The sequence below is a fragment of the Limulus polyphemus genome, unplaced genomic scaffold (assembly GCF_000517525.1).
Source record: "Limulus polyphemus unplaced genomic scaffold, Limulus_polyphemus-2.1.2 Scaffold501, whole genome shotgun sequence".
Taxonomy (NCBI): Eukaryota; Metazoa; Arthropoda; class Merostomata; order Xiphosura; family Limulidae; genus Limulus; species Limulus polyphemus.
In genome coordinates, this window is record NW_013666111.1 from 476,015 (window position 1) to 488,886 (window position 12,872).

Below are 12,872 nucleotides of genomic sequence, written 5' to 3' on the forward strand. Positions count from 1 at the left end.
ACATTATATATATATATATATATATACACATATAAAATTTGGCTACGTCTACAACACACACACATAAAACAAAAAGTTTACAAGAGATTATACTTAAACTACCTTTCTTCTCAGATGAAACCGGAACATTCAAGGAAGCATTTTTTTGCTTCTCTAAGGAATTTCTCTTGAATTCTATTTCTTCATACTGTCTTGCATCAATTTCACTGTGAAAAATTTGTACAAATGAATATCATTTTCACATATTGTACAGAATGTATGAAGTCTATGATGATGCTTTCTTGAGTTAGATAATTAAAAAATCTACTATGCTTGTTGAAGTTTACACATTTGATGTATTGAAATTTACAAATGACATTTATACTTGAATGAAAATGAAAAGATTAGATGAAGTTGATATCTTATAGCATATAATTTGCACTTTTATGGAGAATAATTACTTAAAATCTGGTCTTAACTGGGTTTTTTAAAGTGGATTTCCTCTTTTAGAATATCTTAGCATATTTTGGTTAAGCTTTAAAGTTTTTGTAATATCAAAATATACAGAAATACAAGTATATATTTGATGCTTGTTTCAAATTTCATGTGAAGTTATACAAGGCTTAGCTGTCCATAGCTCCCCTTATTTTGAACTGATAGTCAACAGCACCTGCCACCAACTCTTGTCTAACAAAATAGTGGGATTTAACAGTCACACTTACAGTACATCCATGGCCCATGTAGCAATGGGGACATGAACCATGAATCCTCAGATTCACAGTCAGCCCTAAAGAAATTATTAGTAGAGTTAGCCAAGCAGATAAACTATGTATATGACTGTTTTATTTTTTATTATGAATATCAGTTTATGTCTCTAATCAACAATTACAATGTAAAGCTATACATTAACTTTTAAATAACAGAGTGCTTTGAAAAAAAAAAAAAACTTCTGGATGAAATTGTTTAAAACTTGACATTAACTTTCTATAGATTATGTAACTTCTGCTAACTAAAATATGTTATGTTGTATTTCTATGAATTCACAGTTTTGAAACATCAAAAAAATTTCACTGTGATATGCTTTTTTAAGAAGCGGTAAGTAATGAGTACCTTTGTTGTAAAACTTCCCAATAAAGTTTGTATTTTATAAAACTGTCAATTTCATCTTTATTTTGAACTGGTTATTTATATATATTTCACTTTACATGTCATTCAAACAGTTATTCACTTAGGCCCATAAAACCTAACAAACGAACAGATTTGTCAGCGAAACAACCTGAAATGATCAGTTGTAAAATGATCAAACCAAACTGAAATCAACCCAAAATAAAACTTGCAATTAAAAAAATTAAATATCATCTTCTTCCACAGAAACATGTCTTTTCCTATCATACTGCAACATCATAACTGGTATGAAGTTCAAAATAATAAAGCATGCTTTAAAAAAGTATCAGAACTGTAACTGTGGAAGAAATTGTTCAGAAGTGCCTTTCTTCGAGCAATATATCACCAATTAACCTTTTATCATTTAATTCCAATATTACAAGAGTCTCGACTAGACTGGAAGATATACTGGTTTATACAGTTGAAAATAGCAGAAAAAGAACTTTCACTATCAGTTTACATCACTAGCCCATGGCTTCTCAAAGCTCAGATACAAGCAATTATATCAAATGGTGAAAACCAAAGTAATGCTATATTATGCTCAGAAAAAATCCAGGAAATTCCCAAACACTAATGTTTACATTTGGAGAATGCTGAAATCAACCTGAAATGTTAAAGTTGCAATTAAAGAAAATAAATTTATGTATAAAATTGAATAAATAAAACCTTTTTTATTGAATAAGTTTCATCTCTGAATTTTTTTTAATGTGTGGAAGAAACATAATATAGATATTGGTAAGCCAAAATATAAATCTTGCTTTACTTAGATGATAAAAAGCTATTTACAAGATTCTTTATATGGTTATTTTGTTTTGCCACCTTTAAGTAGCTATTTAGCCTCAGTCTTATTGTATAAAATTGGGTTTTTATGCTCTGAGAATTTTTTAAAACCCATTTATAACTTAAGTTAAAAAGCCTGTTAACTGTCTCTTTAAACAAGCTCAGTCATTTTGACCAACCTTGCAACAACTATGCAACCAGAAAAGTATACATAATATATCATTTAATGTAATAATTGCATATTCTCAAAATCAGGCAAGCTTTTAGTAAACACTACAAGTCTTTTGTACCCCCAAAAAAAAAAAAAAAAAACTGACTTAAGTATTCTTGTTAAAGATTTACCTGTGAATATGTTGAGTCTGAGTGCAAGGTTATCTTCATGTTAAGATTACAAATAATTTTTTTCATCTTTCAATTTTCATCTGCTTTACCTCTAGAACTTCTGTTATTTTCTCTACTTTAATGCTGTATGGCCTCAATTGACTTGACTAACTTTGTAACCACCACAAAAAATTTTAACTAATTCTAAATTACCCTTTTTTCTTTCTATAATGACTGCAGATTGCAACAGAAAATTACATTTATCCCAAACAGTTTAAGACTTGTATCAGTCACCTGTTCTTGTTTAATTTTATTGTTTTGCTCTTTGAGCCATGTTTAACAAATAGTCTCACGATACAAGCTGTAAATCAAATGGCAAACACAGCTCAAGATATGGCATTGACCAACATAATCCAAGACCTACTCACAAGCATGCCTCAAGGAAAAATCTAATTATTAGCCGTGACATAGCAGCTCATAGAATGGCTCCGGGTTTCTTTCAAGGTTTTAGGTCATAGCTCCATCATCTCTTGACTGATTTGAGATCTAATTAAAGTTTTGGACTCAGGGGGTCAAATCCTTTCAATGATGTATTTGACCATGACCAAGGTCTCATAGATTAATTTACTCTAGTTGTGCCTTAAAGAATTTCAATATGAGGATAGGCTGGTAGAGATCCTGATGAGTAATAAGATCGAATCAGGTACACGTGCACCCCCATGCTTGGTATTGCTAGTACACAAAAATATAGCTAATAAAAAAAAAGGGGGAGTCTCCGATTAATTTACTCTAATCCTGTTTTAAAGAATTTCAAGCGCCACAGTTATTGAGGATTCCGTCTTGTTTTTTTTTTCATTATCTAACCTAATGTTTCTAATTTTACAATTTACTTACTTTTATAAATAAAAAAGATATATAAAAATGGGAAATATTTATTTACATTTGTCCTCTTGGTTTTTTGATGTTTCCTTCTGATGAAACCTAACCTTAGTTCTTTATAACAATATTACAAATAACTAAAATATTTATCTATTTGAAATACACATTTAAGAACATAATAGTAATAATATGTACAAAACAAACAATGGCCTATTACTTCTGTAATTTAACTGGCTTTCTAACTGAGGCATAAGTGTCTTAAAATAGTTCCTGTTTGATCTGAACTCAGTGGTAGCAACTTTAAATATGTAGGCAAAATATTTAAAAATCCATACTAAGAACAAGGTAGCAATATACATCATTCATTAAATTAAAAATTTGTCTTCCGATTCATTATAAATGACGTAACAGCAAACAACAGAGAGAATTATTGGCAATTTGTGAAAGAGAGGATGTGACAGGAGGGCATAGTAAGTGGGTTTGACTCTCTGCTTTATATTTATATAAACAAAGATTGAAAGCTATAAATATAACACTATGTATCTATATCAGGGTTTCTCAACCTGGGTTCCACAGAACCCTAAGGGTATGTGGACTGGTTTCAGGAGTTCTGCAAGAACAAAATGTGTAATGGTAGTAATATAAAAAAAAAAGCTGAGACTGTTCTGTAACTGTCACAATTTTTCTGGCTCTCTGAGTGATAAAAAAATATGGCAATCAACCAGTTGAAATCTACGCTTTCTATTGGTTATAAATATAATGAGGGTGGATGTCAAAGAAACCTATTAGCAAATTGTCAAAGAGAGTATGTGAGAGGAGGGGTCTGAATTTTTCTGGGATTGCTCTTTAAAAAAAATAAAGTTGAAGGATATAAAAATTTTCTAAAACATCAGCAAAACAGTATTATAGAGACTATTTTATGTCAAATATTTTAGTTCTCAGCAGGGAGGTAAATAAATTAAAGAGGCAATGACTAGAGAACAAGATGTCACAATTCTCACACTAGGGGAGATTGAAGTTGTTTTTAAATATTTTTATTTATAAAAGTAAAAATTCAAACGTATATAATATCAAATTTAATATTTAATCTGATGTTATGTTTCAATTTCACCTGCAATAATAATATAATACATATAACGTGTTTCTCTTACGTGTGTGTGTGTACGATAGGGTTCTATTGCAAATGAATTTTCGAATAAGGGTTCAATGGTAGCATAAAGGTTGAGAACCCCTGATCTACATTATAATGAGTAATTTATGTTAAACTCAGGACATTATGGAGGGGTGATGAATAAATAAAAATGGGCATGTTGGATCAAACAAATGTCACTTTAAACAGACAAGACATAGTTTTTTAATGTTTCCTTTTGAAATGAGAAATCAAAACTTACATAACATAAAAATTTGGTTTAACTACATTTCAATGCCAAGTTTATTAGTATATAAACTGATAATACAGCAGTTTAATTACGTTTTGAATGAAACTTTGTAAAAAATTCATGACCTGTACTTTTATCTACCCATATTGATTGGTTTAAATAAGTTTTGGAATATTCTATTCTGGTAACTGAAATATTATTTGCATTATAAAATGCATGTTTGAAAGAAACATTAATGATTTTGTAGAGAACCAAAAATTGGTTGAAAAAACTAGTGCTAAGGATGTACATTTGAGTACAAGTTCTTCAAATAGGGTTCAACTCTAAGTTCAAAACTTTGTGTTTTCCAATATACATATTTTTTATTCATTGTTACATTTTTAATAGGGGTAACTAATTGGTAAAAATTAAAAATCTATTGTAGACAAAAAAGTTCATGAGACCAACTTAAGGTAACTGTGTTATGGGACTGTAACCTGATTAGTTGTTTCAACTAGTGCTTTTCAACAGAGCGATTGGTTCACCCAGGGGTTTTGTTTATTTTATGTTGTATTAATTTTATTATGTATATATACAAGTCATAATAAGGAATTTTGTATTTTAATTTAGTACTTTTTGTCTTTTTTCGAACTGGGGTGGGTCGGCTGTTGTGAAAAACTCACAGGGGTGAATGATATTGAAATAATTGTAACTGTCTGTTACAATTTACAGTCATTCTAAAGAAAAAAAAAGCACTAATTTTAATTCAAATTTTTCAATTTTTTTATTTGATTTCTCTACAGTTATTAGGTTAGAGAAAATTAACAATAAATACAAAGTTTTACTGAAAAAAAAACTTTGGCATTCATTTGGAGCATTCCAGAGGTTATGCAATATGAAAATTGTTGGATAAAGAAAAGTATTTTTATACTTTGTATGAAAATCATGTTTATTCTGACAACCTGACTCAGTTAATGCTTCATAAATTTACAGATAGATCTTTAGTAAAAATACTTTATCAAAAAATTATTTTTTGTGTGTAACGGAGTTGTAAGTAATGTTTACTAAAACTTACCAAATTTCATAAAGACACACTTAGTACATTCAGAGTCATAGTATATATATATATATATATATATATATACATACTATGTATATATAGATTCATGGTTACATGGTGATAACAAGTTCAGTCAAAATAACCTAGCCCATAAACAGAGTTAATGCAAGAGACTTTTTTTTATTCTTTGATTTTTAAACCATGTTATTTTTTTTGTAAGATTCTGAACTAGCTGGAACCAATCTTACAATAATAATTAAAACTTGCTTCTGGCTTTTCGGGTGGTTTTATATTCATTTGGTTTTGTGTCCCTATTAACACTTGGCATCAAAACATAGTTTATAATTCAAATCATATTATCCAAGTCTTAACTGCCATTTTTCAAAAGGAAATGTTAAAAAAATTCTCAATCTTCACTTTTCTGTGTTATATAACTCATTTTAGATTCAGAATTTTCAAAAATAGGCTGCAGTAGTTTACAACCAACCAGAAACACAAACTATACGTAATGATGATATGTATTTTGAAATCCACTAGAGAAGCCCCTCTCATCTTTTCATATATTTCAAGTCAATTATCCACACCAAGTTTTCTTGTCTAATAGACATGTTTATAACCAATACAAACAGCATATTTTAATGTACAGGTATCATAACACTGTATGTTTATATTTGGTGGTTAAAGACAATATTTTAGATGAAAAGCTTGTTCTGTGTTGAGTAAAAAGTCATTGCTCTAAGCAATATGGAAGCTATACCTAAGTCCAGAGTTACAAGTTACAGTACGTAAAGTTTCACACTTCCAAGATGGGTCAATTTGACCCATTTCATACAGAAAGTTAAAAGATGTCTCTCATATACATATCTTTTCTAATAACTATGTCCGTTTCTTAGAAGAGCAAAAAAAAATAAAAATTGTGGAAATCTGTGACACAAAATTGGTGACACAAACGAAACAAAAAACACATATTGCAGGCAAAAAAAAAAGCAAGTTACTTACTTTTTTGCAGTGTGTATTTTCCTAGACTTGCGTGATTTGTAACTACCCTTATGATACTCCGTCCCCAACCTCTCCATCATATCACTAAGCTGTGTATGCACCTTCGTGCACTCTCCATGGAAGACAGATTCGGCTGAGAATAAAGACTGAAGGTTTGATACTAAGAATGCGATACGGCTGGAGGAAAAATGTAATAAAAGACAAAGGATTTAAAAAGAGAGACACAGATAACCAAGTTTTGTTTAATGTGCACATACATTATACATACCTAATCAGGACAAAACTACTCAAAAGTTTGAAACATTACCTGAATACAAAAATTTAACAATAAAAATGAAATGCTAGCAGAGTATAAATTGCTTGAAGCTAATGGTTGCACTTTATGAATTTTAACTTCAGAAGAATATAACATCTTGAAGTATACAGAATCAGAGGAAATTTTGAGACATTGCGCTCAAAAGAACTAACACATAAAAAACTGCATCAAAAGTTCCTGTACTTTGTCCAACTTAAGATTTTATCTGTATTTTAAACAGTTTAGTTTAATATTTGCTATTCAAGATATGAAATGTTATTGTATGTAAATAATTATAACGAGTTACATGTATGTAAAAATCTGCATGCACATTACACTGTAATATAAAATATGATATATTTAAAATGGTGTATTACATGTACAAATTTCAATAACCTTGTTAAAATGACTAAGAAGTTTACACCTCTCACGATTTGGCATTAGGGAAACATCAAATAAAGAATGATTGAAAGTTAAATAATTGTGAAAATAGGTAATCTAACATACTATAATAACCAGTGAATATTCTAACTAATTAAGATGAGGTTTCATTGAAAACTGACTGAATCTATCAAAACACAAAATGGATCCCTCAAGTGGCCAAGCAGTAAATCTGAGGACTTATAATGATAAAATTCTGGTTTCAATATTTGTAGCGGGCACACCACAGATATCCCAATAGTTTGTACTTTATAAGAAACAGACAAATAGATTAAGGAGTATTTTGAGAAAACCTGATGCTATATACTGGTTAGAACTTCATTTACCATTTCGAATCTTACATTTTTTTTTTAAATCAAACAACAGAAATGAAAACACTTTTAGATATCAAGCCAAGCCAATTTAATATTTCAGGGATTGTATCACAAGTCTGAAGATTTTACACTCATTCAAAGGTAATACATTCTGATAGTCAAATAATACTTTTTCACAACAGTTTCTTAGATTTTTCAAACATGTATGCATGTTTATCTGAACTATAACTATAGAAAACATGCTATTTTATCTGTATCAGGTTCTGGATAGGCAAAATTTGCTTTAAAGTTTGTAGCCAATACTATAGTTTCATGGAACCCATTATAAATTTTAGATGATTATTAGTTTAGGGGACCTCTCTAACTAATATACATTAACATTACCAAGACCAGCTGATTCAGTTGTTTTAAAAAAACAACAACAATTGATTTGTATTCCATTTTAGTAGGTTCTGCAACAATTATCAAATACATTAATTCTCATGCTTGTAGTTGGTTTGAATACCCAATAACTAAGCTTTTTAACACTAGGTGGTCCAACAACATGGTTTAAAAATATTACAGTATACAGGCAAAATTAAGAACAAGAAATAAGCATAAAAACTATTTTTTAACTAGTATAAATATAGTGAACCAACGTATATATTAGCTGATAAAAACACTTAACATAGAAGATTCATAAAAGAATAAATATCCAAAATGAAAATTACCAAGAATATCTCTTAAAAAAATCATACTACTGAGTAAGATCATGGGTCAGATGGGCATATATCCCACAAGAATCTAGTGGTTACATTTACATTTGCTATATCAACTGATAGTTTCAATGCAGGAATAAAGAAAATAAGACCACAAATTGAAACAGTAGCCTTAAAAGGTGAATCTCTGTAACAAACAAAAGGTTAATAATCAGGAATGATGAGAAAACAAACTGATAAGCACAAACACCAAAGCCAAAAGTTCACAAAGATCATGAAGAAACAGGCCACAAACAGAATATTTCAAAGAAGTTTCATTAATAACAAATTATCAAGCATGTGCAAATACATGCAAGAATTTTCTAAACAGACATGAATCCTACAAATGAGCCAATTTTGAACTGCTACACAATATGGTAAAGAATGAAAAAAGCTGTGTGAGCAGTAAAAAAGTGAAATACAGATTTTCTTAGAATCAAGATGTGTGATGATATATAAAAAATAGCTCTGACAATGAGCAACTAATAGTTATATAAATCATTGTCAGTTATGCTCCTTGACACGGCTAACAGACATTGATTTATACAACTGTTAGTTCTACTTTATGATGTCCAAGGTTACAAACTACGTTTATCTAATTGACATAAAATGAATTCTATTTTCACTGCAATCAACCATAACATTGAGACTGTAAAAGAATGGCATTCTTTTTATAATGAATTTTAGATACAGATTGAGGAAAAGTGATGTAAAATTTCATATTTTACCTCACATTTCCTCATCTAAAATTTATGAGCATTTGAAATACAATGTCAAATGAAAAATTTGTTTTTGTTGGGGTTTATGTAACCAATACCATATAATATAATATAGATAAAGAAAGTCATGTGGTATGATACAGTTCAAAACTTGTTTATTACTTGTGAAAATCTTAATGGTTCCCAATAACATCATTTTGGTGCCATATTTATTAATTTAATGGTATCTACACACACCACTTCTTTTGGAACGTGTCTGACAAAACATTTATGATGCAAAAATCTTGATAATTAAATACTTCTAGTGCAGTAATGCTCAATATTTTACGTTGGAATAAAAACTAAAACCATGAGTGCAAAAATAAAATTACAAACCATATAATTAAAAGATATATACTCTTGAATCCAGGACACATCAAGAAATTCTTTGACACTCATTACTTTCTAATTGTAATATGAAATTTATGCTAAACTTAAGACTCACCTGTCGTATAATGCTGGTAGCTCATCGTGTAGTTCTTTGTTAAGAACTTCATATAAACGCTTGGCCTCATCAAGGTTCTCTCTTGCCTAAATAAATCAATTTTTGGAAATATTATGAAATAGTTTTTGTTCTAACACACTAAAACAGGGCGGTATTTCAATGTATGGAAAAAACTGTAAAAAAAACTCTACACATCCAATTGCTAACTGTTCCTGTACAAGTGAAGCCAGCCTGAATTGTAAGAACTAAAATGATAAAATAACTAATAATTTGAATAAATTACAGTAAATGGTTTAAACACAAAATTTTAACTTTGGCATATAGTTTCAAATATGGACTGAACCTTCCTTCTGGAATGTAGAAGCTTGGTTTACTGCAAACAACCAAATATTATACACAATTATTACAGACCTAGAAGATTAAATTAACAAATAGTCTATGTACTTTCCCCCAAAACAAACATTTACAGAATAATAAAAACTGAGGAGTGATCAAAGGTTAGAAGCTGAAATTTATTCATTCATTCATATCAACTTCATAAAGAAACTAAGATTAAACAAACTATCTGTTTTCTGAAAAACACATACAAGTAACTTAAGTAGACAATAGTAGACAAAATCTACAAATCTAGTTAAGAGGATTTCTAAACTACTGTTTGAATATACACAATTTCTTCTAACAGTAAGCACACAATAAAAAACCTAACATATAGCAAGAGCAGATGAGCCATGCATAATTTTTTCAGAAAAAATAATTCAATTGTGGCTACAAATATGTACCAAATATTATACAATAAAATGCTCTTTATTAAAATTAATGTTTAGATAAGCAATTAAAATATAAAGCAAAGTAATATGAAACAAGTTATATGCTTAGCCTGATATACAATAATACACTTTAGCTTTTCTAAACAATACTAGAATTTACTGGCATATTCTTCTAAACAATTTTGAATATTTAAATTATATACATGAACTGTATGTTTTTCTCTATTTCATAATGATATGCTTATCTTTTTATTTATTTTTTACATTTTCTTATCTAAAAAAACCTTAATTTTAATTAAACAAGATCATTCCTGTATTTTTTCACCATTTCATGTTGTATAAATTACCAACAGTACTGACGGAGCTTTGTCACTGGATGTTTTTGTTACTTACTCACCAAATATTTTCTAGCTAAGTCCATTTTGCAAAACATTTGATAATGTGAGTTTTTTTATTTGTTTGTACGAGTTCAACAAAAAGACTTTAAACTGGGTCATTTCTGCTCAACAGACTGGATAGTTCTTTAATAAATATTGTTAGCTAAAACCCACCAACAATTTTAAAAGTATCGAACTTTAAAAGTTTCACACACACACACACACAAAAAAATTAAGGACCTTTATTTAAAGAAATATACATAAATAACTTTAAATGCAGCAAGTAATTTAACAGAAATTATCTGCTTACACAATTTTGACCAAAGATGTTACATCCATGTTATACTCCCTTGATTACCTAAATCTTATAATAAGTTGTTAGACAAATTACATAGGTGTAATCGTAGCAAAAAAATTTAAACTTAGATTTCAATTCTGTCCAAAAAAAGTAGACACATAAATTCAGTAAAAATAAAATAAATACTTAATAAGATAACACTTTTTTATTAATGCTCTAATAAGTAAAAGACTCCACATAAATGCTCTAAATGATTAACCTACCTTTGCTATTTTCATTTCATCTCTTTTCTTAGAAGAGTGAATTATAGCTTCTAAACTGTGCCTGCTGCTATCATAGTCGACCACTTTTCTATTTCGTTTGGCTATTTTTTGACTGTGATATTAAAATATGTTTGTTAAAATAAAATGACTAAAATGTCTGTGAAACCTTACAAAATATCGATGTCTATATAAAAATATAACTAGGTTTTATGGATAACCCAAGGAACTTCAAATAATTTTGTAACATTCGAAGTAAAGATTAAAACAAAAACTACCATAAAAAAAATTAACACCCTATATATTCTAAAATAAAAATTATAAAGTAATAACAGATCTTGCTGAATTTATTTACAGCAGATAAATTGTGTTTAACAGAAAAACTCACTCGCATTTCAGGGAACTGATTCATGTAGGAGTTGAGAGGCGTGGACACCTGATCATTAAGTTTTGTACAAAAGTCTTCAGTTAGCAGCTCCAGACTCTGAAATGACATAATTTCCTTAGAGTTCCTATAAACTAACAATTCTGATACTAATATAAAAAATAACTGGATTTACAAGGTTTAATAATGAAAATGAAATTTACTTTGTATTCCTGTCAAGTTCTTCAAATAATTTTATGCGAGTGAAATCAAGGCATTAGAACAATAAAATTACAAACATACTCAGTTTAATGCAGTAGTTTCCAAACTGTGTGTTATGGCAAGTTGCTAGGAGTGTTGCAATAGTTTTACCAAATGAAGAATAATTAAGAACATAAAAAAAAACTCTACCAATATAAATATTGCATGTGACAGCAGGGGGTGTCATGCAAATCAAGGTAAGTGCGTTAGGGTATAAGATAGAAACATTTGTAATATTTATATTTTAATTATTTTATATGTATCATCAACATGCACTGTGCAATTCCAATAACACTTGTAATCAGTAAAAAAAAAAAATGAAGTTATAAATATTCAAAATTTTATATGCATAAAAACAAAATTTTAAGCAGTATATAACACCTCATCATTTTTATCTCATAAATTTATCTTAACGGATATTTTGGTAAATGGGACACAACTTTAATAGTAGAACAATAGTTGGTATAATTATTTTGCACTCAAAGTTTTTGATGAGTCCTGAAATTCTTTAGAATGATATCAGTATACAAATACCAGTAAGAATTTTACCTCGATACGACACTCTTATACAATTCTGATTGATTTACAACTTGTAAATGTTCTTTCTTTTAACATTTAATGTACAAAAACTTATTGCTATTATGATATAAAATTTTATTTATCTTCATGTATTCTGTTCTTTTAAATCTTCTTATTAAAATTTTGCAGCTGTTTTACAGCTTCAACATAGATTAAAGTGAAAAGTTTGAGAAACTTATCTAGTTCAGCTTTCATGTGAGACACTACTCCAAGTCACAACCAAATTATAAGTGGACTTTCAAAAACCAACTGAAATATTTTTCTATTCCATACTTTCATTAATGTCTTGTTCCAAGCTTTTGTCATTATGCATGTCTATCAAAGTCTCAAGAAATGTAATGAATTTAAAGGTAAATAAATGTAATTGGTATTATAAAAGAGCTATTTGTATAAGTGTTCTTATAAGTCTTATAAAAACACAGATGGTCATATATAT

General features: G+C 28.9%; 1 protein-coding gene across 1 annotated transcript in view; it reads right to left on the minus strand.

The window, feature by feature from the left end:
- The window catches only part of LOC106458692 (amphiphysin-like), a 39,771-nt gene that overhangs the window by 8,897 nt on the left and 18,002 nt on the right, over positions 1 to 12,872 (minus strand). Inside the window, exons 6-10 of the mRNA XM_022384967.1 lie at positions 11,625 to 11,716; positions 11,236 to 11,347; positions 9,531 to 9,616; positions 6,541 to 6,717; positions 103 to 206 (exon numbers count right to left, since the gene is read on the minus strand). Coding sequence (XP_022240675.1) covers positions 103 to 206; positions 6,541 to 6,717; positions 9,531 to 9,616; positions 11,236 to 11,347; positions 11,625 to 11,716 — 571 coding nt within the window. The remainder of the gene's footprint in view (positions 1 to 102; positions 207 to 6,540; positions 6,718 to 9,530; positions 9,617 to 11,235; positions 11,348 to 11,624; positions 11,717 to 12,872) is intronic.